We start from the raw sequence: 26225 nt of genomic DNA, 5'->3' as shown, positions 1-26225 counted from the left end.
AGTCCCGTTTTAGAAAACCTGAGGGGGTGTACTGACAGCACGTAATAACCCTGTTCACTGAACTGGATGGGCGAAGAGCAGGGGGCCCTGAGGGTCACGTTATGACCCGTACAGCCGCAGTGCTAACCACTCCTTTGCTAACCGGTTTTTAATTTTTCGGTAACAAGGCCCGCGGTCTGACCGCCGGCCCAGCGGAATCGGCGGCTCCCACACTGCACCCTGCGCCTGCGGACACCGGGCCGAGGGGGCGGGAGGCCTCCCCGTGGGCCCCGGACATGGCCGCCTTCCCTCGGACCCCGCACCGGAGCGGCGGGGGCGGCGGCGCGCTGGGCCGGGCCTCAAGCGCGGCGGGGAGCGGGCGGGCGGAGCAGCGACCCCGCCAGGTGCCCCGGGGCGCTGGCGCCGCCCGCCGGGCTGGCGGCGCGGGGGGCCTGCCCTTCCCGGCAGCCTCTGCTCCGCCGCCGCGCGGGACGGGCCTGGGGAGGCGCCGCTTGCCGGGCGGCGCGGCCGCGGCCCGCGGCGGTGCCGGCCGGGGACCACGTTTCCCAGCAGGCACCGCGCCGCCGCGGTGCGCGCTGGGGCGGGTAGTCCGGGCGGCCGGCGGCCGCGGCTGGGAGCGGCCCGTGCGTCAGGCGGCGCTCTGACCTTGCGGGTTTGTCTGGTCGCCTCTCTCCGCTGCTCCCGGCCCGCCGGCCGCTCACTCGCCGGCAAGATGGCTGCCGTACGCAGGGCCCGCAGTTACTCCCGCTGCGTGGTGCGCTTCTCCGACCGAGAACTCTGCTAATTTCCCCCCGCGGGGAGGACGCAGGGACCGAGCGGGGGGGGCGGAGACCCCCGGGACGGGACAGCGCCGCCCGAGCGTTGGCAGCATGGTGAGCGGGCCCGGGCCGGCCGTGCCCCGCTCCCCGCTGCAGTGCGGCCTGCGGCGGGGGGGGGGGCGAGGCAGCGGGCGCCCCGGGGGGCGGCGGCGGGGGCTCGGCCGCCGTGGCGGGTGCGGGCGGAGGGCGGCCCGGCCCCGCCCCGCCGCCGGGGGGGGGACTGGTGGCGGCGGCGAGGGGTGTGTGCCCGGGGGCGGGAGGAGCGGCCCCCCGAGCCGTGCTGCCGCCGAGCAGGCCTGCCCTGGCCGCCCGCCGGGGGGTGCCTGCGGGAAGCGTGCCCTGATCCTGGCCGGGATCCCGCCGCGGATAACCGCGCCGCAAGGAGACGCGGCCGCCTTCCGCAGAGGATTTTTGGGCTGACGAGTGGGGCTGCTTGATTCAGCACCGATCTGGCTATCCGTAGAAACACCTGAACAAATCACTGTGTCATTACAGACGAGCATGCCCTACCTTTCTCTTTCTTCCCTCAAAAAACAGGTGGCATAAAGTCACTTGGTAATTTAAACGACTCCATGGGCCAGGCGCTCTGCTTATTTGAGTTTGTGATTTAACATACGATATCAGAAATATTGTTTGGTTCAGTATTGCTTTTCTGACTGCACCTCAATATGGATTCAAGTATCCATAATGAGGACTCGATCGTTCAAAGTTAAACCATTTATATCATTCAGGAGCTCTCAAAACGCCTTACCACTGTGATTAAAACTCTTTAATTTTGAACACAGTGTTGCTTCTACCACATTGACGGGAAAAAGGAGCAACTTCCTCGTTTTCTTATAAAACCAAGAAGAACATTAGCCATCAGTCACTGTTTCGCTGTGTTGTGCTTGCTTCTCCCTCAGTTCTGTACAGTTCACGTGTAGCCCTGTTCAACTGGTGACAGTCTGCTTTGAACTGTTTCTGATCTTGGCTTTATTTTGTTGAAACAAAGATCTAAACTATTAGAAGATTCGACATTACAGACAGTTTAGTAAGCGATCGTTGTGCTCTGAGGAAATCAGCACGCAATTATTGATTGCAAAACAGTTAAAACTAAGCTGTGCAAATAGTTTTGTATTTGGCAAGTGATTTCTAAAGCTTTGCAAACAGAATCAAGTCGACTCAGCTGACTTTTTACAGGTTGCAGTCTAATTCAGATGTTTACTATTGACGTTGACCTTTTGGTGGCTTGACTGGCTACTACTTTTCTCATGGAAAATTATGTGAGCTGATCAGTACATGCTAAGGATGTCTCACTTCTAAGCAGGATAAAGTCACTGTTCAATGTGACTGCTGACTTGTCGCAGGAGGAAGGCCAGCTGCATAAAGATGAACAGGCTAGTTTTATCCGCTAAGTAGAAGTTACAGTACAATGTTCAGTGAACTTCAGAAACTGTAACTACAATTTAAGTATTCTCAGAGTGGGGGCAAGGAGCCAATTTCTACAAGTTAACAGCCTGCTTTAGGTGTGGTCTCATGAGCTGTCTGCTAGTGAAGATCCTTGTTTCAGCAATACCTGTGTTTACTCATTTCTTCTAGCAAAACCATAGGGTTTCAGCAGATCAAATAAATCGTGGAAAGGTTGTTAATAGAGATCAGTTTTTCAGTCCAGTTAGTCATGCAGTAGCAATGTGAATGAATTGCTTTACTGGTGAATTTAGAGGGATGGTCACTTAGGCTGCCACTGCTGCCAGAAGACAAACATTTGATATGACAGACTTCAGATCACACATGCACTCAGTATAGAGGAGGTAATGACGGAAGTCAAAACTTTGGTTGTAATCAACTTCATGACGTTTTTTGACAGCTTTTAGGCTGTGGACTAGGTCTTCATAGTATGGTGTATTTTCTGTTTGGATTGAGAGCACATTTAAGTTTTAAAGAGCACTGAATGAGATTTTGGAAGCAGTTGGTCCAGAACCATGACTGACTGTGACTCAGAAATGAAGGAGAAGTAAGACAGTTGAACAGAGATGAGGGGAGGAAAAATCAAGACTCTTGAACAGATTACTGAAGCAAGAAGATGAGGTAAACTTCAGGCAGATTCATTACCTAAATAATTTTAACTCTTACCCTTAAATTAGTTTATTTACAAACTTCATGAGTTAAAGGTTTTAATGGGCGTGCCTTTATGCATAAGAAGATAGTGTGTTGATTTAGTTTAGAAATTGCTAGTTTCTGCATTTTGCAGATAAAAACAGGCTTATTCTGCCCAGACTGAGAGCTGACTGGACATAATTTGGCTGCAAACCAGAAGCCTTGCACTCTGCGCAGGCAGAGGTAGGCCTTGTTTGTGTCAGCCCAGTGCCATAATAATGCACTTACAGACATCCATTTGAATGCTAGCTTGTTCCTAGGCCATCTCTGTTTGGCCAGCATAGATGTAATCCCTGGATGCTGAAATAACATGGTAAGACTGCTGTAACTCATAGGACATTAACTGCCTGCAATAAAATTCTGGAATCAAAACCCGTGAAATTTCTAAATTATTTACTCCTTGCTCAGATTTAACGCTGCTAGTGCTTTGGAGTGTTCTGGCTTACCCGTTTTCTCCACCGAGAAATTAAAAATGTGCAGCCTTAAAATCAGAGTGTAGAAACAGGTGCAATATCCGTTTAGTTTAACCAACCAACACTGTCTGCATTATCAATTGTAAAAGATAAATTGACTGAGACATCAGTGAAAACACGCTTACAGATGACAAGCCAGTAAGTTTGTGGTTGTTGGGGGAAGTGGAGACAAGTGCTACAGCTGAACTCCAGGGAGCTGCTTGTCACCAAGAAAAAAAGATTAAACGTTGCTTTCCCATCGGGTTTGCCAGTATTCTGTAGTTTGATCATGAACTTCCAGATGCTATAAAAATTTTACAAATCTTCTGAATACAAGAATGCTTTGATTTCTGCACTTCGATTGTGCAGGAGATAAGAGATTTCTTTACGAGAACTCGTAAGTATCTCACTGCTAGAATGTCACTTGAAGTCTTTGAGCACTATCTGCAATAGGAAGGATGGGAAACAAAACTTCTGTAAGTAGCTGTGGTAATCTTAACGTCAGGTTTGCCTTCTTATAATCTCATTCTGCATTATGTACTTGCAGAACTATAGATGTGAATTTCAGCACAGAGTGGTAGAAAAACTGGGATGCTTCAGCTGCAGGAAGAACTTTAAACAAATGGCTTAGTCTTTGTTGAGGTTTTTTTTTCCTTACTGGCATCTTGCTGCTGTTGTCATTGTAGTGACTTGTCACTGATGCTCAGAATTAGTTTTCCTTTGTCTTAGTATAGATTCCATAAATCTCAGTATATTTCACAGTGAGAATTTATTTGCTTCTTTTTAAGTTTTGCTGTTAAACTAGCTAACTGCTATGTAGAGCCATGTTAAGTTTAGTTAAAGGTCTTATTTAAGGTCTTACTTGTTTAACCTGTCTCACAGCAGTACTGTAAATAAAAACAGCTGTCAAGCTCTCATGCTAGCTTTTTATTTTCTTTTACAATACTTTCTTGTTTAGTTTCACATGTAGTTTTTGAGATTTCCCATATTGTCCCATAATTTTCATAAAATATCTATTGTTACTCAAAGCACTAGTTGTTTTGTGCCTTTGTAAATATTAAATAGATCAAAACTACTGGTTATCTTTACAATGAGAAGATAGTGATTAAATTTTAATTTCTTGCATGAAGCACACTACTGTTTAATACTGAAGCTTACTCCTATGCTTTGACTTAAACACTGAGTGTATTTATTCAGGTATTATGGCAGTGTACTGATGCATGTACTAATCTGTGTTGGATTGATGTGACTGAAATGCAAACCCCAACTTCATTGGGTTAATAGGGAAGTGCAAACAATACCAGTAATTTTAAGATTAATTTTTATCCTCAATTGAGAGTGCTCTGTGGCATAGGTGGGTAGGATGGGGAAAAGGGGAGTATGGTTAAATTTTTTTTAATGTGTGTCCGTGACACTTGCGCCTTGTGAAGGTGCTGTAGGGACTTATGTGGACTCTATAATCACATCTGACTGCTCTCTACTAGGCAGAAGCTGAAGAAGATTGTCACTCTGATTTGGTAAGAACCGATGACAATGAAAGATCCGGTGAAGCAAATCTTCAGGTATGTCTCTCATGCTAGTGTTTTTTTTACAAACGTAGTATTGCTGTGATTTAAGCTGCATTACTTATGCTCATTTAGTTACCGCACATTTGTTGATCTGACAAATGCGTAATCTGTCTGCCCCTCCAAAAGTGAACTAGATAAATATTGCATTGTGTTCCAAGTGTCAAGTTCAGTCTTCAGTATTAGTTAGATAAAAAGAAAGTTTGTGGCAGATTTGGAATTTCTTTGAAGAACTGCAGAAATCGGACAGCAGTTTCTGTATGGATCAAATTCCAGTTTAAGTTGTCACTCTCTTCTGGAGCAGCAAGTTGATAAAAGCAGTCTGATAGAAAAGTGTGTTCTCTTACGTACTAGATTTCTGTGTAGTTGTTCCCCAGAAGTCATGATTGCAAGAGGTGTGTAAAGTGTACCTTAAAGATGCTGAAAAAAAAATGCATGGCAAGAATTACAGCTTGTCTTGTTTCACAGAGCATAGCCCGTTCTTTTTAAAAGAGAAAGGAGTGTAAGGTCTTATTTGTACATTATATGAATGACAGCCTTGATTGTCATAAAGCTTAGTATGCTTGTGTAAAAAAAATACTAGGTTTTCTACATTTTAATTTCAAGAGCTAATTGACTTCTTGCTTAAGATAACTCTGCATAAACAAGAACAAACATGTCTAGAAAGAATACTTTTCTGTGGAGACTTAGGTCATAACCATAGCACTAACAACCACTTCTTGAACATCAGTTTTTCTTCTGAGGTGAGCAGTTCAGATAAAAGCACTTACGTTACTGAATGGGATTGAACAAGTACTCATGCACTTTTTTTTTTTAAATTTACTGTAAAACAATTACTAACTCTCTGTGTCTAAACTCACTGAAACTGTTTAAGACTTGGAAGTGTAAAGCATAATTTTGAAATTCTTTTTTGTGTTTGTACTTTATAATTTCTCCTCAGAAGATGTACTGTCTGAATATGTGATACTAAATCAGAATCAATTGCATTTTTTAGGCACAGCTCCAGATGTTCAGAGCTCAGTGGATGTTTGAGCTTGCTCCAGGTGTGAGTTCTAGTGGGTTGGAACCTCTGCCATGCAGAGCATCTTCAAGAGGACCTGGAGTAAAGTCTCTAGATGCCAGAGGGAAACAGGAGATGGCAAAAGAGGAAAAGGTACAAAAAATAGATGTATAATTTTGGGATGTGTTTGTGTGTGTTAGTATTGCAGGATAACTGTCCTAAAAGCTAATGCTGAATTAAGTCTAGAGAAACAACAGAGGTGACTGACCTGTTGTTTCCATACTAATGTCTTTCCATAATCCTACACTGATTTTTCTAGTTTTTATGCTTGGCTTTGCGTCACCTTCCCAGTCTGCTTTCTGAAAGACTGTAGGTAAGGGGTGAGCAGCAAGAACATGGATAGTTTGTTGACTGGGAATTTCAGCTATGGCTTATAGCACATGAATACGTTTTCTCGCTCTATGGAATTATTTTATTTATCTCCTTCCTAGGGTACAGTAGGTAAGATGAAAAATAATTCTAAGTCAAGCGACTATGCACTTGTATTTGTAAGGGATTTAAGAAGTGTTCTGTGTAATTTATTGTGCAGGCAAAAGAACTCTTCCTGAAGGCTGTGGAAGAAGAACAAAATGGGGCTCTTTATGAAGGTAATATGGAAGTCTACAATGAACACCCTTACTGCAGAGGAATTTAACGCTCTCTGATTTATGTGCAAGACTGCATGATGCCAGTGAACTTAAACTGCAGGCTAATAGTCATTTGAGAGCTGAATTATTCGGATAAACAAGCAACTTGCTATAAAAGCAACCTTCATATCAGAGTTCTAAGGTTGAGGTGAAGCTAAAGTGAGATCAAGGAAAGAATATCTAGCTTTCAGACAAAATGACAGTATTTTGAAATCTAGCAATTTCATGAAGCACGGGCTTGCTTCTTCATATAGCATGCTTCTTTATATACAGACTTTTGTAACATGCAAAAAGCATAGTAATTAATCAAGGCAGTATACTGTATTTCCTGTGCTCACAGTTTTCTTCATTCCACTTTGAACAGAACTATTTAACCCATGGAATGTTTTGTTGTTTGGTTTTTGGTTTTGGTTTTTTTTTTTAATTTACACACCATGCTAAGATAGCTTCTTTAAGAATTCCTGAAGTGAATGTTTAAATCTGGTAGTCTTATTTTATGAGGTTTGCCATAAATATTTAAGATGCTTAGCTTGCTTGCCCTCTTGCTATCAGCACTGGTAAAAATGGAAATTCAAAGTTTTCTTTCTCATATTTAGTTTTCAGAACATATAAAGAAGCCCATCCTAACTTCAAGTCCTGTAGATCAGTAGTGGAGATACCAGTTTTCTATTTCTTTCATGAAAAAAAAGGCAACACAGAATGTATGTGCCATCCTGCTCATCCACTAGAGGTTTTGGCCACCTTTGTTAAAGTGCAGGTGCAAAATATGTCAAGATATGCAAAACTGAGAGTACTCTGGAAGATCCTGACTTCAGCCACCATTTGAATACAAAATTTCCTCTCCACCATGGGAGTTTTCCTTCCCTTGCAAGGGATTTCTGGTGGTTGTTCCAGATCTCAGATGAAGAGGGAGAAATATAAGTCCCCAGTAGGTAATAAAATTAGTTGGTTCACTTTCTAATTTATTACATGTTTTTACGGGCCAAAATTACTTCAGGCTAAGGTATTTTGTGTGTTGGGTGTAGTCTTGTGCTTGCTACATAGCTTTTTGAAAAGGCTGCTTTTCTCCAGTCAGGTTCCTCACCCTCAGTGTTTTGAGTGGCTTGCTTCTGTGCCTTCTGTAGTTTCCAGGGTTTTGCCACAGTAAAATTTACTTGGTTTGTGTCTGTTGTTGAATTTTTAAAATTACAACGTTTTGTTTATCTTTCTCACCTTTATAATGTTGTGTATGTCTGAATGACTGACTGTACTATACCGGGGATTTAAGGTACCTGCATCATCTTTCAAATTCTCTTTCATGTTCCTCATGGTTATTTACGCCATAATATAATATAATATGATATAATATGCTTTAAATCTTTACGGCTTGTTGAGAAAGCTTTGTAAGTGCTGGGCAACAAATGAAATCAGGACTTTGTAATGTTTTAATGTAAAAGTTTCTACTCCATAATTGAATTTGTAGTAGTTAAGGTAAATCTGTCAACGCTGAAACACATCTGAGAGAGCTCTTTATTCTGAAAGAGTACTTGCAGTTTTTAGTTTTGAAAATAGGGGCTTAATGTGCCTCTCTTCTGTATTGAATTTAAACATAATCAATTTAGACTAAATAAGATTTACTAGGCAAAGGCATTTTCCACCTTTTTAGTGCTTTTAGCTGAAGTCATCTCTCTGAAAAAAAATCTTTGCTTTGATAAGCTAGTATAGACATTAGGCATGTTTAAACATTAAACCGTTATTTTCAGCCATCAAGTTTTATCGTCTAGCCATGCAGCTTGTACCTGACATAGAGTTTAAGATCACCTATACACGGTCCCCAGATGGTGATGGAGTAGGAAAGAGGTGGTAAGTATGAAAATTTACTAATTAAGCGCATAGGAGTACTGAAACCTGAAATTTTGTTTCTAAAGCATATGAGCGCTCTACTGTGATACACAGGTGTAAGTCTCTTAACATTTGGAAAACTTGTCTGCTTTCATTTGAATACACTGCTTCATAGAAAGTTTACAGATGCATTTGTCCAAGGAGGACTTTTCTATACTGTAGTTCAAAGAAGGTAACAGGCTTGTTTGGAGCTAGTTAAATTCAAATGGAAGGATTACAAGTCGTTATGTTGTTACTTAAAAAAAGAAAAAAGTGTCAGTCACTTTATTAGTTTTAGTTTCAGATTTATGAGTTATACATTTAGGATTATCTACAAAATTGTAGGTGGCAAAAAGATGAATTAGTAAAAGCTTTGTACCATGGAATAAGCATCGTAATTAAGCAAGGGCATGTACTAATGTTCTTGTGCTAACACAGCCAAATGGGAGCATTTCCAGTAAGTAGAGCAATAAATTTGGAAGCTCACAGATTGTAATCTGAGTAGTCAAGTGTTTCATCATTACAGGCATCAGAATACCCCTAGCCGTGACATACCAGATGTGTAGCGGCTTAGGATTGGCCTAACTTGAGCCCAAGACTTAGTTTGAGGACAGGATTCAGGTTAGGGCCAAAACTTCTGTTATAGCTCAGATAGCGTAGTGAAGACAAGCTTATGAAACAGAACTTCCCAATTCACTGGTAACTGGTAGCATCCATAGATGCTGCTGATAGCTACAAGAAATCAAGAGTTTTAAATCTGAGAATAAAAGAGGAAAGTAGAACCATGTCTGTGTGGTATTACTAGCTCAGTCTTGTTGCCCTGAGCAGTACAGCTTCAATACAGTAGTTGACTCAATATAAAAGAGAGTAAGATGAGCTAAGTGCTTTATTTACATCTGCTACTTTAGTTTCTGAATGCATTGCTAGCATGAAATCTTTGCTGTGCATTTGTGCACTTGGAAAAATGCTGGATGATAGACTACAGTCACGTAAAAATCCTAGGTTTTTTAGGATTTTTTCTTATTTTAGCATCATTTTCTCTACTCCCTTCATTAAACCTCTGACACCAAGTTGGGCAGGAGTGTTGATCTGCTTGAGGGTAGAAAGGCTCTACAGAGGGGTCTGGACAGGCTGGATTGATGGGCCAAGGCCAGTGGTATGAGATTCAACAAGGCTAAGTGCTGGGTCCTGCACTTGGGTCACAACAACCCCATGCAACACTACAAGCTTGGGGAAGAGCGGCTGGAAAGCTGTCTGGCTGAAAAGGACCTGGGGGTGTTGGTCGACAGCCGGCTGAACATGAGCCAGCAGTGTGCCCAGGTGGCCAAGAAGGCCAACAGCATCCTGGCTTGTATCAGGAATAGTGTGGTCAGCAGGAGCAGGGAAGTGATTGTCCCCCTGTACTCGGCACTGGTGAGGCCACACCTTGAATACTGTGTCCAGTTTTGGGCCCCTCACTACAAGCAGGACATTGAGGTGCGAGAGCGTGTTCAGAAAAGGGCAACGAAGCTGGTGAAGGGTCTGGAGCACAGGCCTTATGAGGAGCGGCTGAGGGAACTGGGGTTGTTTAGTCTGGAGAAGAGGAGGCTGAGGGGAGACCTTATCGCTCTCTACAGCTACCTGAAAGGAGGTTGTAGTGAGGTGGGTGTTGGTCCCTTGTCCCAAGTAACAAGCGATAGGACAAGAGGAAATGGCCTAAGTTGTGTCAGGGGAGGTTTAGATTGGATATTAGGAAAAATTTCTTCACTGAAAGGGTTGTCAAGCACTGGATGAGTCCCCATCCCTGGAGGTATTTAAAAGACGTGTAGATGTGGCACCCAGGGACATGGTTTGGTGGTGGACTTTGCAGTGCTAGGTTAACGGTTGGACTCGGTGATCTTAAAGGTCTTTTCCAACCTTAATGATAGTATGATTCTGTGAATTTTCATTCAGTTTTGTAAATGTTGCTGCACTATCCCTAGCACTACATGACAATGAGGGAAAACCAGCCAGTACTCTTAATTGTTGTTTAAAAGCAGTATTTGTAGAGGTGTGTTTTTTCAAGAGTTGTGGTGGTTCTGCTTGCTCGATTACTGTTGTAGGTGTTTCATACAGTCTTGGTGAGAAGAAAACAATTACAGAAGTACATTTGAAAAAACAATACACAGTGTGGCCTGCAGGTATTGGGACTGGCCATCATATTCATCAAAAGAAAGGAAGGTATGTTCAGTGCAGTGCCTTGCTATAGTCTTAGTTATGACAGGCCCAAACATAATTGTCTTCCCTATAATACTTTAAAACCCATTGGTAGGTCTACTAGTTGCATACTTATATTCTCAGCTCATTCTGTTAAGCTTGTTTAGAGTAGAATTGAATAATATTAAAAAGTGACTGGAAGATCTCTTAGCTAGCTTGTATACCAAGTCAGGGGAAAGGAATAGTTTCATGAATAGATCAAGGAGAGTTGTGTAGTTTGTGGTTACTTGGTGCAAACAAGCATGCACCTATTAAAGGATCATATTATGACATACAACTTAAATTTAGATTTTTTCTTGAATGTGGTAATGTTCTTTTATCACTTAGTAATCCTTTGAGTTTACTGACGAGTAGCAAGCATATTGTTTCTGTTCTGCTACGTTATTCTTGCTCCTGAAATTTTTTGTGTCTGCCTATTTACAGAATTGGGAAAAAGTAGTTTTCCTAAAGGAAAGTTTTCCTTCATTACTGATGAATAAACCCATGGAGGATCACTCTTCAGTGAATAATGGAAGAGTAAATAAAAAAAAAAAATTCTTAATTGTTTTCAGTATCTTACATCGTGACAAGGGTTACTAAATATCACTTTCTGTCAATGATAATTTATTTCCTGCATATGGCTTATCTTAGACAAAGTCAATGATGAGATTTGTCTTTTCATGAGGTCACGCAGTTCTTCAGTGACTTCACTAAAAACAGTAAACTCTCAAACCCAAAAAGAAACGGGATTTGGAATTAAATGAAAAAAAAAGATGTTATTGTCAGATGGATTCCAGCAAAATCTAAATGAACTTGATAAGATTGTAGTAGTTCTTTTATTGTATGATGAAATGAGATTGCTTTAAAAACATACAGGAAACAACTATATTGAATGAGGGTAAGAAAGCGGATTGATGCCAAGATAAGGACATCTGTTGGTATGTTTTGTCCAATATCACAATGTTGGCATTCCCCCTTTTCTAGTGTTGAGGATAACAAAGAGGATGACAAAATGGCTGATCTCCTGTCAGATTTCCAGCAGCAGTTAACTCTTCAGGAATCTTCAGTCAAACTTTGTCAGCCTGAGGTTGATGTCAGCCAGACCCATATCTCAGGTATGAGTTAAGATACGCTGTAAGAGTTCAGAGACAGAATTTATAGAGATGTTTCACTATTAAAACATGTCTCCTTTATTTTAAAGCCACCTTTAAAGAAACGTACACAGTATCTCTTTATTTACTTTTATAGTTAGATGTAAAGGAACAAAGATCATCAACTACCTAAACAGATCTTTTTCTCATACATGATTTTGCCTTTATCACACAAGCTTTTCCATATAGTACTACTACTAAGTAGAATTTTTCAGCATCAGAGTCATACTTAAAAGTAGCAACTTCTAGGAACAGACTTGCTGAAGTAAGTGTATTCCAGTTTTCCTTCCAGTTAATGTTTGAAAAAGTGAAATGTGGGGTTTTTTGTTTTGGTTTGCAAATATTTATTACAATTCTTAAGTGTGAATAAGAGACAATTGTTCTGTGAAGAATATGCATCTTTGAATTTCCTGGTTTTATCTGATTCTGTATGAGATTTTTACAACAAATACGTTTTCAGGTTCAGCAAGACTATGTAACATAGCTAGAAAGGCTTTTGAAGGTTAATAATTTTCAGTGCTTCAGTTCCAGGACAGTCATCCTGAGACTTTCTTATGAGATCTAAAATGTAGAGTATATATAAGCTATGAACTCTCTTAAAATCAGATGCCTCTAAAGCGTGTGTGTTTTGCATCCTGAATTATCAGTTGCTCTTGGAAATCTTGGCCTCATCTCCTCTGTTCTGCTCAAGGAAGGAAACATAGAATTAAGTCAGATTCATGAAATGAGATGTGTGTTAAATGAATACAGAAACTGGTGCCCAATGAGGTGTATGTACTTTTTATCATGTTAGTATTCTGAAATGTGAAACTTAAGTTCCATCAAATTTGATAGCAAAAACAATCTGGTTGGATTTGTGGGAGTGCAGCAACACAGTTTTTTTAAGAAGCATGTTTTTTCACTAAAAATCAGAATTCTATTAAATTGTGGTTTCTACCATGGTATTTACAGCTAGTTATTGTAGTTCAATTTACATTTGTGCCGCTCAGCTATTCTCTCCATTTGATCTCAAAGCAGTTACACTGAGTAAAATCAAGTCTTAAGTGCGTGTGGTGATACAGTTCAAGCCATAGGCTCTGGAAAGCAGCAGTAGTTGAAAATAAATTAAGTGTAATTCCTGAGGGTATATGATTAGTAAACAAGATTATACCCAGCAGAAATAACAGAGAAAACTTAGGGAGACAGAAGGCTATTAGAAAGCATTTTGGCTTAATTTCCCAGCGCTTTCTCACTGAACTTTTTAATGCTAGGAAAATTCTCATATGATCTTGTGGTGCTTTGATGAGGATCCTGTCATTATCTTGTATTACATTAGAAAAAGTCTTTTGACACAACTGTGCTGTGTGGTAGCATTTTCAGTCACTGGACCTGTACCACAAAGTACAGAGTGATATCATACTGATTGCATAGTGGGTAAGCTGTTCTTAGGACCTCCTACCCAGTACTGAACCCGACCTGAGCTTATTTAGCTTGTCACGCGAAAGCAGTATGCTTTGAGGTAATGTTACACACTAGGTCAGTTTGAAGAAAAGACTGCTTCACAGGCACTGTGGATGTGCAATGTAATGTGGAATTTTTTTGGTATAACACCTTACAGTTGTGGATATTTGTAGTCTAGAACTATGTTTTATCATATCACCTTACCATAATGCACTTTCAGCTCTTGATTTTTGTTCTTCCGTTATATGACTTTTTTCTAATTTATAGTGACTTCTTTAATTAAAGATTTTTTTTTGTTCCCTGGCATCTGGCTACAATTTGAAAAAGTAGGATTTTTTATGGAAAGCCAGGACTTCAGTAATGGTCAAACCTGGAATTATAGATAACCTATTGATTTACAGGTTGCCTTCTAACAAGGATTTATCTTCTCTTTGCAGTGTTGCCTATGGAAGTACTAATGTACATTTTCCGATGGGTGGTTTCGAGTGACTTGGACCTAAGATCATTAGAGCAATTATCTCTTGTTTGTCGAGGATTTTACATTTGCGCCAGGTATTGTAGATAAATTATCTAGAGTGAAGCTTCTCTGTGCTCTAAGGAAGAAAAAAAGAGCTTTTTTATGCTCAAGTATGTGTAAACAGTATGTAGAGGGGGATAATAAATCCATAGAGCAAAATTGCCTGTGTTAGAAAGGTGGTGGTGGTGGGGTTGGTTTTTTTTTTTTTTTTTTTACTTTTAGGCTGCTAAATTGTACATGTAGGACTGTGTCCTGCTTTTTCTTCCGGCAGTTTTCATGTTATGCTCCTCACAGTGCTAATCAGCTTTTGAATACACCACTAAATGGTATGTTAGGTAGATGACTTCACTGTAGTAAAAAATGTTGCTGAAACTCTTACTTGCTCTACCTTGTTTGAAAGTCGGAGTTGCAGGGTCTCCAGAATAATCTGTTGTGTTGTCATCCTTGTGTGGCCACACAGAGAAGTGCCAGGCTCCTGCCATGTTGTTGTTCTGTACTTGGCTGAAAATGGTGTTGTGTTCTTGAATTTCACTGGGAGGAGGAAGTGGCTTTCAAACGCTCCAGGATTAAGTAAATTAGTCAATGATTTTAAATTATGAGCTATTGTTGTTCAAGAAAGTTTCATTCAGTTGCATCCAAACTAAATAATGGAGTGTGTTACTTTGATGTATAAAAGCTAAAGAAGGTTTGCAGGAAGGTTATGGGGTTTGCTTTTTTTTCTCATTTTCACTAGAGATCCTGAAATCTGGCATCAAGTCTGTTTGAAAATATGGGGCAGGAGCTGCAATAAACTTGTTCCATATGCCTCTTGGAGGGAAATGTTTTTGGAAAGGCCTCGTGTTCGATTTGATGGTGAGGGGTACTTTTGCAAATAATGTGGGGTTTTTTTTACTGCATGTAACCGTGACAGAAGCAATCGGGTGGGTTTGATATTTATGACATTGTTAGACCTAATCTGAATTTGTTTGGGTGTTTGAATCTGTAGAATATCTGTAAGGAGAAGGGAAGGGTGCAAGGGACAAAAATAAAAACTTTCATGTATTTAAGTAACAAAAATAAACTCAGAAGTTTTAGATTATTGGTTTTTTAATTTTAAATATTTTATGTACTTAATTTTTGTTCATATACTTATATCTTCCTTTTCTGCAGGTGTATATATCAGCAAGACAAAATACATACGTCAAGGAGAACAATCTCTTGATGGTTTCTATAGAGCATGGCACCAAGTGGAATATTACAGGTAGAACTGTAGTACAATGAGTGAGTGAAATGTTTCTCTCTCTTAAGTTCTTTAAATCCAGCCCTTGATATGACAGACATTAATGATTCTGTAAAACTCAATGGAACTACTACAGTGTGTAAAGCTATGTGTATTTTTTGAGAATAGGTCTTAAGAAATAAACATTTCACACATGAAAACATGAAACACATTTCATCCTCAGTTTTACCATTTCATGTGGATAAAACGTAAACAGTAACAACAGTGATACTCGTCCACAGATTTCTTTCCCCAAATCACTTCTGCATTTCTGATATAATAATTGTTTTCAGCAAAGGGAAAACAAGTGATTATACAAGAATTGTCTTCTAACTTACTTGTAACCAATTGTAAATAGTCAAGAGGTTGGGCTTTCTCAACTTCCTGTAAATACCTTGCCATTTGTTTCTCAGCATGTTTTTCTGCTGGTTTTCATCTTGCTGTTCCCAGCATTTAGTGTTCCATTCTGCTGTCCCTTCTGAGGCTGGAAACTGTTAATAGAAATCATGGAATTTCATGGCTATTTCTGTAGTCTCACAAACATCAGCACAGTATCTGAGTACTGTAAAAATGGATCAGATCCCAGAACCTGAAAAAGTCCGTGTGACATTGTCCATTCTGTACTGATAGTGTAATTAAGGTTTTGTTGCATTTGTCTCAATTGATGCTAGGAATGGAGAAACTTACTTGAAGTCAGTTTTGATTCCAGGGTAGCCTTCTTTCTTTGATTAGAGGTGACAAAACTGCTGAACTCCTGCTGTCTTTCATAACTCTTCATAACTTGATCTTTTAATCTTCAAAACTCTCTTGATTTCTGATCTCTTTTTTCTGTTATGTCATGTGTGAAGAAATGTGTTTTCAAATCCTATTACCTATTAAGTTCTGTATCCTTCTGGGAAGCATCCTGTGATTTAAAAAAAAACCACAACAGAAAAAGAATATGTTTTCTAGGTTTGTATTGTGTAATTATATTTTTGCAGGTATTTGAGGTTCTTTCCAGATGGTCAAGTTATGATGCTAACAACTCCTGAGGATCCTCAATCTATAGTTCCTCGCTTACGGACTAAAAATACAAGGTTATTAAAATAAAGTATTTGCCTCTACAGTTTTCATCTTGCTTTTACCTGGCAATTTCTATTTACTTTTGTCTCAGATTCTATATCCTGGCTTAGCAAAACAAGAGTAAAAAAACCATGTTATTTATATTGTGTTATAGATGTTTATAGTTTTCTGCTGAGAACAACAAAAAATTTTGGTCTTTATGCAAAGATACCTTTCATTTTAAGGTCCTGATACTGTAATTAGATTTCCTTTGTGGGTTATGTGATTTTAAACTCTTAAAGGAAGTAGATGGAAGAATACATGCTATTAGTTTGGTGGTTTTAGAATCCTTTTGAAGATACTATTTTGTTATTGACTGCCTTCTCACACTTCCTTGACTGAAGATTTTGGTGTGATATGACTAAATTATTGCCTGATTTCTTTTTGATGTTTGCACAAACTTGTTAAAAACATAGAAAATTGTTTGTGACTTCAGAACAGGTTTGAGCTGTTCACCAGAAGTCCAAAAATATTTAGCAGCAGGCTAGGTAGAACTGACTAACTTGTCTTTACTGTCCTATCTGGGAAAGTTAAAAGCAACCTTCCAGAACGTTTTCGTCATTTCATATCATCAATGAGCCTGGTACTTTACTAAATGGAAATAAAAAATAGTTTCTTTGATTATGATATGCAGTCAGTCTTCTTTTCATTGCTGATACTTGTAAGTACATCACTCTTTTGAGACAGAATATTTTTATGTCGTTGACACTATCCTCCTCTTAACCTTCCAGAACGGATGCAATCTTGCTTGGCCATTATCGCCTTTCCCAGGAAACAGACAATCAAACCAAAGTATTTGCTGTAATAATGAAGAAAAAGGAAGAGGTAAGTAGCAAAATAGAGGAAAAATAGTTTAAGGAGGTGGCTTTTTAGTAAGTTTTTTCTCAGACTGCATATTTTAAGGCACCTGAAGATTGACATTACACCAGAGGATTAAAAAACGAATTTTATTTTTTAAATGGTTTAAAAATAAAATATGAGTAAGCATGGTGATTTGCCTTACCTTTTTTCCCCAAATCTGTAATAATCTTTTTATTAAGACAGGTAAATATCTGGTTCACATTTGAGCAACGGTTCTCCCTCTTAGGCTTAATTGCCATGTGTGGTGCTGTTAGGTAGTTCATTAACATTGTCAACAAACAGAAGGGAAGGATGAAGAGGTCATTTTCTGAGATGGGTTTTGACTGTGTGCGGTTATGTTCCACAGCATTAAATAAAACTAAATAAGCAGTATTCATTAATTGAACTCTGAATGATTTGGTCAACTTACTTCTGTCACTAAATTTTCTGATTAACAAAGTGTCTGTCAAGAGAAACTTTTGAAGAGTTAGAAGTGTTACATGACTTTACATTGGATTTGGGTAGTTTGGCCTCCACGCTTATCTTGCTTTCTGTGAAAACTTCTTCCGTAATTAACATCTAAATTGATGTGTTGTCAAGGAATACCAGTACTCCTTGCTTTTAAGTATGAGAGTTTAACAGTCTGTTCTCACAGTTATTTAGGCCTCAGGATAAATAGTTGCACAATGTGTTCTTTGTAGGTAATGAAACTTCTTTTCTTTTTGTGCAGAAACCAATTGACTACCACAAATACAGGTATTTCCGCCGTGTTCCTGCACAAGAAACAGATCACAGTTTTCATGTAGGACTACAGTTGTGCTCCAGTGGGCGCCAGAGGTTCAACAAACTTGTCTGGATACATCATTCTTGTCACATAACTTACAAGTAAGTAAATGGGGAATAAGATCAAAGAAGGATGCTTAACTGTAGAAACACAGGTGACATTAATTTGCCCAGTACTAAGTACAGGAGATGTAAAGACTGTGAGACTGGTTTGATACATCGTAATGAAATTCTACTTTAAGAAATCCCAAGCAACTTTTTCTAATGGTATGGGAAGCTTCCTAAGTAGTAGAACTGCAGTATTTTAGCCATTTAAAGGTTTTATGCACAGCGTTTGAATTATTTCAGAACTGAATCAAGGTTGAATGACTCAGTGTGGTGCTAGTAAAGGTGTGTGGAAAACATATATTCATGAAGGTATATTTCTTTTGCTCTGTGGATGTGCAAGCTAGAAATGTCTGCACCCATCATGTGAGAACTGTGATGCCTACAAACTATATAATCCAGCAGTGCAAAATATGGGTGTGTGACTGGCTGTTCTGATCACTAACGAAGCAAGAGCCGTGGCCGCTGTTCTTGGACCAAAACACTCTAAATTACTGGCAAGTTGGCTGTCCAGATGTTTGATGTTGGCATTTAGGGTGGATTTAGGCCTTGTCTTCCAGTCCTCTTAATCTCTATATTCGGTGTTTTTATAGGGACATAGCTCAGCTATTGAGCTGTAAGTATATAAAATCTAGGAAGTAAACTACTGGTGGTTGGGAGTATTGGTAACTTCCATAAACAGAAAATTTGCTTTTATAAAAACTAATGTTTTCATACCTAATTTGTGAAGAAGTGGCAATATCACAGGCATTCTTTTCAGTATGAAGTTCCTGTACTGCTCAGGTTCTGCTGTACCTCTCAGTGTGGTGGTGTTCTTTTGAAACTAGAATAAAGATGAGTGTAAAACACAGCTAAGAGGATGTATGCTTCTTATCACTGATGTTCAAAAATATATGGGTTTCTTCTTTTTAAGGTTTTGTAAACATACAAGTTTTTGTTGTCACCATGTTTTCTGAATTCCACCTTGCAAGTGAAACAAATGAAAGGGGATTTTATTTTACTTCAATATTAATATGGTAACTTGAGTGACATCCTGCGCTGTTTCAAGTCTTGTAGCTAATAAGAAGAATGGAAGGGGAAAGTGGTTTCTTTGGTATAAAAATGGAAGTGTATTCTATGTAGCGTGAGTCAGCCAACGTTCAAATGCTTTCAGAACGAAGCAGTACGAAAGACGCTTACATTCCAGCTGTAGTTTTGGTGCACACACTGTACTGTGGAACATGACTGCATTACTGAGGGACTTAAACAGCAACTTGTATCTAATTTAACTTTTACAATACTCTTTGCAGATCGACTGGTGAGACAGCTATTACTGCTTTCGACATTGACAAAATGTACACCCCTTTGTTCTTTGCACGAGTGAAGAGTTTTACTGCATTTTCAGAAAAGCCGCTCTAAGAAACATCTTTTCCTCTCACAACTCTTGCATGAATAAAAGGTTGTAGCTAATGAGCACTTAAGTTATAAACGTGTATATATATTTGGAACATTTTAAAATTCTTGGGAATTTTTTGAAGGCAATATGTTCTATTTGATTATAAATGGCTGTAGTTTTGTTTTGAGATCAAGCTTATGAGTATTAAACACCTTTACTTTGTGACAAGAATTTGATAACAAAGTTTTGTTGTTTGTTTTTGTTTGGGTTTTTTTAAACAGATTTTATAAATCAGTCTGCTTAAAATGTGAGTCTTCATCTGCCTGGACACTGGTTTGTCCAAAAGGAATTGTTATAGGAAAATCTCACTGTCCATGGGACAGTGCGTGTGGTCTCTGGTGAAGGCTTGACGTGTGAAGGGGAGAAAGTTGTCTTGTATCTGTTAAATTGTGTGACTTAAAAGAACTTCAAATAAATGTTTTCTTTAAATCAAACTTACTTTGTTTGCCTTTAAGATCTGGCATTTTGTCAACATCAACCTTAAGGAAAAATAATCAAGGGCAAGCAAGCATGAAGTGCAAAATTTAACCGCAGAGGGACATCCCCACCAGGGCAGTGATGTCAGTTGGTCATAGATGTAATTTGATTTGATAAAAGTTCAGTGGAGCCCGCCTTCTGGACAGGATGGGTGTGAAGCGGGGAGGGGTATGGGCAGTGAGTTGTTCTCTTGTACTGTGGGACGAGTTTGCAGGGTACCTGGCTCTGCTTGGGACGTGTCGCAGTGCAACGGTGAAGTGTCCTGCTTGTGCATTGGCCAGGTCCGAATGCACCGGGAAGCAGGGCTGACTTGGACGTGATTGTAATGTGTTGTAACCCTTCATTTAATCTTGCTACAGATGCTGTAAACCCTTTGAGCACTTGTTGTACTAAGATAAGTCTTGAGGCTGCTGTAGATGTTCAGGTGCTGTGTACTGCTAATCATGAAGTGTACGTTGAGGTTTGGTGCAGGTACTGTACGCTGCTTGTCCTGCATATATCGCTTGGGGGTGTAGTGCAGACACTGTAATGCCGCTTATTATATATGTATCTTGGATTCTGAAAGAACCTGAAGCTTTTTAGTGTAGTTTTTTAAAGCCATTTTACATAATTTACCTTTGAACATCTCGTTTCAAAATACTGACCTCGACTTGAGGACTAATATGTGAAAGCTGTGGGAAGAACTATACTTGTTCCATAATTTATAAAGTGTATCTTTGCAAGGAGCTACATGATTAAAAATACATCAATAAATCGTGATTTTGAACATGCAATCCCTTGCAATTTCTTATTTTGCCAAGCAATCATTATTCTCATACAGTTAAAGATCATTAGTTAGGTGTTACCATGCATAAACTACATGCTAGGCAAGATTGACAGGTAGAATTAACCTCTTAATGACTTTTTATTATACTACTTACAGGTTATCTGAGAAAAGTAGAGAAGCTTTCAGGTACATGAGTTCTGAATAAGGACATGTATATCTGAAACTTCGTGCTTTTTCTAGTTAGTCTAATAAGACTCTGCCTACAACCCTTCTTTGGCCTATGTCCTTAGGCTGCAGTTGCACTATTACTTCATACAACAGAACCTTTAATAAGGAGTGTATTGTGTCTCATTGCTGAAGGGAAAAATGATGGCTTAGAATATCAGCTTCATGTTTTGAAATATTGCCAAGTTTGTAAACAGGGAAAGATGTTAGTTACCTACACTTTTGTTGAGGGTGAAAGATAAAGATCTGATTCTGCCTGCTGAGAAATGTCAAAAGTTTCTGTCAGAAGAATGAGAAGATGATGCCGATTATTTGTTTAGGATAGTTTTGTCTGGTAAACAAGTTGGATGTAATAGAAGAGCCTTTCAATTCAAAGCTCTTTTCATAGCAAGACTTACCTGCTTCTTCTGAGCTTTTGTTTTTTTCTTGCCTTGGCCACGTGTTTGAAATATACTCTGCGTGTAATGGAAAAGCTAGGTAATGTCCTGTTATAAACTGAGATGTTCAACAGAAGTCTCAGGTAATGATTATTTTAAGATTTTACGGAATATTCCTTCACCAAGAAAATTATGTGAGCCTTCTATCTCTGAGACTGAGCTGTAATTAACATGTTTGTTCCTCTGCATTTAACAATATAAGACAGTTGAGCTAGTTTTGTCTTTTGAAACAGTTTATCAGTGGATACTATTACTGTCTGTTCGTGTGCAGCTATTAAAATAGTACTCGTTTCAGAAAAGAAATGGGTGACTAGTTGCTCTTCCTCCATTCTATCTAGTGATTTTCAGTAGTCTAAGGCTTTAATTGCAAGAGGCTTTATGTTCTTATAATTTAGTTTTATTGTCCTTTTAATTACCATATAAAGACATTAGTTGGTATAACTAGTTTACTGCTGGGAAATTGTCCTTCACTAATGATACTTGTAACTTGAATAAAAGAATAAGGTATACACCTATGCAGTCCTTTTTCCCAAGAGTTTATTGTATGAGTTGAGACTAGTTCGCTTATAAAAATGGAAGGAGGGCTACAAGAGGTGACACAAACATGGTTCTCGGAGCTGTAGATCTCTTTTATGCATTGGATTGAAGACAGCAGAGTGGACAGTTCTGTGGAGAGAAGATGCTCAGATGATCAAATGTTATGCTGCTTTGACTCAGTCTAAGTGGAGATTGGCACCAGTTAAGCCTTGGTGTGTAATGCTGGCCTGTAGACAGGGGGAGGAAGTAGGGACGGTGTGACTCGGCGCTCTGAGCAATGGACCAGCGGTAGATGCTTTCCGACTGCTAAGTTCAGCTCCCGATTCACTTGGTAACCATGAGCCAAGCTGGTCAGAATTTCAAACACACATGGTGTTTACACAAGGTTTTTTGTTTAAAGAAAGAAAACAATGGAGTCTGTTCTGGTTTTTTTTAATCCAAGAAAATTCCCCTGGAATGTGTGCCAGTGTATTCAGAAACTTGTGTCGACGTTAAAATGGCTCAACAATTGAGGTGCTTTCCCATTTTGTCTTTCCTACTGTCCAAGATGAGAAAAATATAAAAGCTTACATACATTTGCAAAACAGTTTGGATTTCAGAAATTAATGTTATATATGTTATTTAGTATTAATAGCACCTGTAAAGAAATCAAAGATTTCCATTTGATGGAAGTCAAATTTCACTCAGTCCATTTCACTCAGTCTGGATTCAAGCTTTGTCCTTTATGCTAAGACTGGCAGCTTTCTTAGTAAAATGACTTGCATAATTGTTTGCTTAAAAGGAACAGTTAGTGCTTTGCCTTACTTCAGTCTTGTCCAGAGTATAATTCCTGAGTCTTTGAAATAATTCTTAAAACCACAAGTCCTAGATAGTGTTGGCTGAAACAAAGGATTTGGAAGAGAAACTAGAATCTGTTATTGAATGGAACTTTTTGGGATGTATAGAAGTGGCATTCTCTCTTAGCTAAAACTGCTTTCAGCTCTGGTAGCGTAGCCCATTTGAAAGGGTCCAGATGCACCACGCTGACGTGTACCTATCGTTCAAGGCAGTAAGAGACAGGTGTTAAAATTACAGTATAGTGTGATTTTATCGAACACATATTCAGAGTATGAATAGAAAAAAAGTCACAAAACATGACTGCTTCTGAAGACAGTGTTCCTGCATCTTTTAGGATCGACAGCCTTCCTACCTTGGCAACTGCAGGTATTCTGACATCTTTTGACAGTGTCTGTAGCACATTTAGCCTCAGAATGCTCTATGAGAAATAGCTGGATATGATGCAAAGCTAAGAAAAGTAAGACTAGTAAATCCTGCCAAATTAAATTATTCTTTAATGTGGAAAGCCAAGACGAACAGACATTTTTTCCACACATTTTATTTTTGAATGAATGAATTTTCCCTTGAGAAGACATGTACAAGCACTGTGACCCCTGCATGTTTCCATGCTAAGTTTACACCCAAAGTAAATTTCTTTTAATTGTTTCTATTTCCATAATGGTAAGAGATTGCTAAAGTTCTGAAACCAGAAGTTCTACCTGGCTTAGTTTGCAAACATTTTTTTGCAAAGGAATTTGATTTTTTTTCCCAAGTTTTTTTTGCCAAAGTAACACTACCCCTGCAGGTTGTTGCAGCTCAGTAATAAACAAAGAGCTTTGGGATGCGGCTTCCTGATGTGTATTTACTGGTGCCAATGCACAATGTTGCTGTTCTGCCATTAGGTGGCATGCCTCAGTTTGAAGTTTTCTTTTGTACTTAATAAACTTAAGTATATTTATTTTTCCCTACAGCTTATTTAAAATTTGAGAACATTCCAGGAAAAACAGAGAAAATGCAACAAGCAATAGTTTAGCATTACGTTTAGCCTGCCAAGCGTTCAGCTTCTTAGGTTTCTGCACGAGTAAGACGTCCATGATGGCACAACTGAATGGGAATAAATAGAAAGGCCCGTTCTTCAAAGGGATTTTAAGTATCTGAGTCTCAAGAGTGGAGCCTTCAGTCCCGAGTTTGCTTCCTGCTCTCCAGGAGGACGGCCTCCAAATGGGATCTGAAGCAGCCGATATGTGAAACAGGAACATCTTTATGTGATGAAGGATGACGCACTGAAAAGAAGCGTGTCTTAACCACTGCCGCTTGGGGAGCATGTGTTCCCAAAGCAGTGGTCATCGCTTCAAGTCCCTGCCTTGCTCTGAACATTTCTGTTCAGAGTCCAAGTTTGCTAGGGCAAGGTTGTTGGCCCTAGCCTAGCCAGGGAGATGTGCTTTTGGGGGGTTTTGGTCATCCTGTCCTGCAGTATCTATAATGAATCTATTTGTCATAGAACAGCTTTAATAAGGAAGACTGAATGTCTGCCCAGAAACCCTATAAAACTGGTAAACATGGATGTGGAGTAACTCAGCCAGAGGGGAGAGGTGAACCCATGAGCTCAAAGTGCATTTACCTTCTATGCACATCTCCCCCAAACTTTGATGTTGCATTGCCTGCTATCGTTGGGAAGCAAAAAGGAGCAATCTTTTCTCATATTTTTAAGAAGATACTGCAGGGGTGTCTCACTGCAAGGGGAGTTCAGGAAGCTCCTTCCTACACTGCTAAGAAATTGTGTTTAGGACTAATACTTCACACTTCAGTGTTTATTAACTTGGGTCAGCCAATTAAGATATGTTTATTGGGATGTTAATTTTTATCAGCTCAGTTGCACATTTGAAGAAAAAAAAAAAAAGTACAAAATATTGGTCCTTTTTCTCCTCTTTTGCCTAAAGCCCAGTGTCCTTGCCTCCTGACTTGAACTGTGGTCACACAAAGGGCTGACTTTGCTTTTAAGACAACTGGGGGAGCAGACACCTCAGGACTGGTGGGGAATGGGATTTAGTGGCTTAGTGTAGAGGAAAAGGGACAAGTCTCTTCATATTATGAAGGAAATTTGATAAACTTGTGTGAAAGTAATAATCAGTTACAATCAGTTTTCATTAAGAGCATATGCATCAGGGGGTTTAGGGGTTTTTTTCCTAGCTGGTCTATCCTGATGGCTGCGGCATCTTCTCCAAGAGCGGCAGTGCTGAAGATCAGAACATAGAGGGAGCTTAATGTTTTTGCCACCGTGTCTGACACGACATGCAGAATGCAAATGCTTGGTCCTGGGCTACCTGGTGTCTGCACCAACACCCGCAGAGCTGGGGATTGCTGACCTGTGCTCCGTAACCCGCTCTACAGCGAGGGCCAGCTGCACTAGAAGCTACTTAGCGGAAACTGTATTTAAGCTAAATGTAATTGTTCTTTTTTCCAGCACAGCCAAATCCTTCTCTGCATGGATTAATATAGGGGTGGGTGTCATCAATCTGATTGCTCTTCAAAAGCTTTTCCATTTTCTCTTTAGAGTGAGCAATGTTAACTCACAACTCGTTTCAGCTGAATCCTCCTTTCCTCCTTCCCACACCTCACTGATTCTTTTTTTTTTTTTTGGGGGGAAGGGGGGAATACCCAAGGGAAAGATTGGCCCTATAATACAACCATCAAGAAGACCTTTGAAATTCAGGGTACTTTCCACAACTTCTGTACTTTGGTTTCAGTAAAAAATCAATGAAAAGGTCTTTAATTTGTTTTTCATAATGTGACATCTGCCTTAAATGACAAATGCGAATATAGTGGGTTGGTTCAGTGCTGCCTGGAAATTCAGTCACATGGAGAAGAAAATATTGAGTACCCTTAAACTCACCTTGAGTACACATATTAGTAATTGACAGTGTCTAGACAGATGGTGATCTGGAAAGTAAAGTCTGGGAAAAATAAACTTACAGATATTAAAGTCAGCTGCATTTCCCAGTGGTAATAAAGTGGGAAGATTGGGGGGGGTTAACTTTCATAGCAGCCGACAAAACAGTTGCCAGCAGTTTTGTCTGGAGCCTGCTCCCTCTTTAAGAAGTGTATCTTTTTAACCGTTTCACATAAAAATCCACCGAAGTTTGCAGAACCTGAAAAACTACCACAAAAAGTAATCTGATGATAAGATGAATATTTGTCTGGGTATGTGCAACGCAGTGAATCAAGTTTTTCTTCTTTGCTCTTGAAGGGCTCCTAATTTAGAGTCTTTTATGAGACCAAAATCATACAGTGTATCCTCAGCATTTGGTTACTGTTGTTCACAGGAATAAAAAAATAACGATGGGGTGCACTGTTGGATCAGGTGGTGATCTCTTAGCTTCAACACAGCAGCATTCCTGATCATCTTATGCTAAAATTGAATTTGTTCTGCTTCTCATCAGGCCTGGAAGATGGTTTGCTATAGAACAATTGTAATCTAAACAAAGTTTAAACGTACAGCATATGAACAGGGAAAAGACTACAGTTACCCTAGTTTTACAGTCAAGCTTGGGTTAAGGTTTTCTGAAGGATCTAAGAGAATTAGTCTCTGTGCTCTCTGCCCTGCTG

The 26225-nt window shown here is 39.6% G+C and overlaps 1 protein-coding gene across 3 annotated transcripts; it reads left to right on the top strand.

Annotated features, from left to right (window-relative positions):
* Window positions 1-796: 796 nt before the first annotated feature.
* On the top strand, window positions 797-20599 carry FBXO9 (F-box protein 9). Of its 3 annotated transcripts, none has more exons than XM_075708601.1 (13): window positions 797-872; window positions 4895-4968; window positions 5966-6124; window positions 6561-6618; window positions 8400-8499; window positions 11716-11846; window positions 13760-13874; window positions 14573-14691; window positions 14989-15079; window positions 16078-16173; window positions 16930-17023; window positions 17769-17923; window positions 19216-20599. In XM_075708601.1, the coding sequence occupies exons 3-13, from the start codon at window positions 5978-5980 to the stop codon at window positions 19322-19324; spliced, it is 1215 nt and encodes a 404-aa protein (XP_075564716.1). In that variant the 5' UTR covers window positions 797-872; window positions 4895-4968; window positions 5966-5977; the 3' UTR covers window positions 19325-20599. The 3 variants fall into 3 exon arrangements, with proteins under 3 accessions (XP_075564716.1, XP_075564714.1, XP_075564715.1); XM_075708599.1 differs by having other exon boundaries at window positions 841-872; window positions 4891-4968; XM_075708600.1 differs by lacking the exons at window positions 797-872; window positions 4895-4968; window positions 5966-6124; window positions 6561-6618 and adding an exon at window positions 6631-7589.
* Window positions 20600-26225: the final 5626 nt, after the last annotated feature.

This window comes from Pelecanus crispus, chromosome 3 (genome assembly GCF_030463565.1).
Source record: "Pelecanus crispus isolate bPelCri1 chromosome 3, bPelCri1.pri, whole genome shotgun sequence".
NCBI lineage: Eukaryota > Metazoa > Chordata > Aves > Pelecaniformes > Pelecanidae > Pelecanus > Pelecanus crispus.
The sequence above is the reverse complement of the archived record's forward strand: the minus strand, read 5'-3'. Positions and strand labels throughout refer to the sequence as shown.

Coding starts and splice junctions, on each gene's coding strand:
- FBXO9 (XM_075708599.1), top strand. Junction 4,969..5,965: donor CCGGTGAAGCAAATCTTCAG/GTATGTCTCTCA, acceptor TGCATTTTTTAG/GCACAGCTCCAGATGTTCAG. Junction 6,619..8,399: donor AAATGGGGCTCTTTATGAAG/GTAATATGGAAG, acceptor CGTTATTTTCAG/CCATCAAGTTTTATCGTCTA.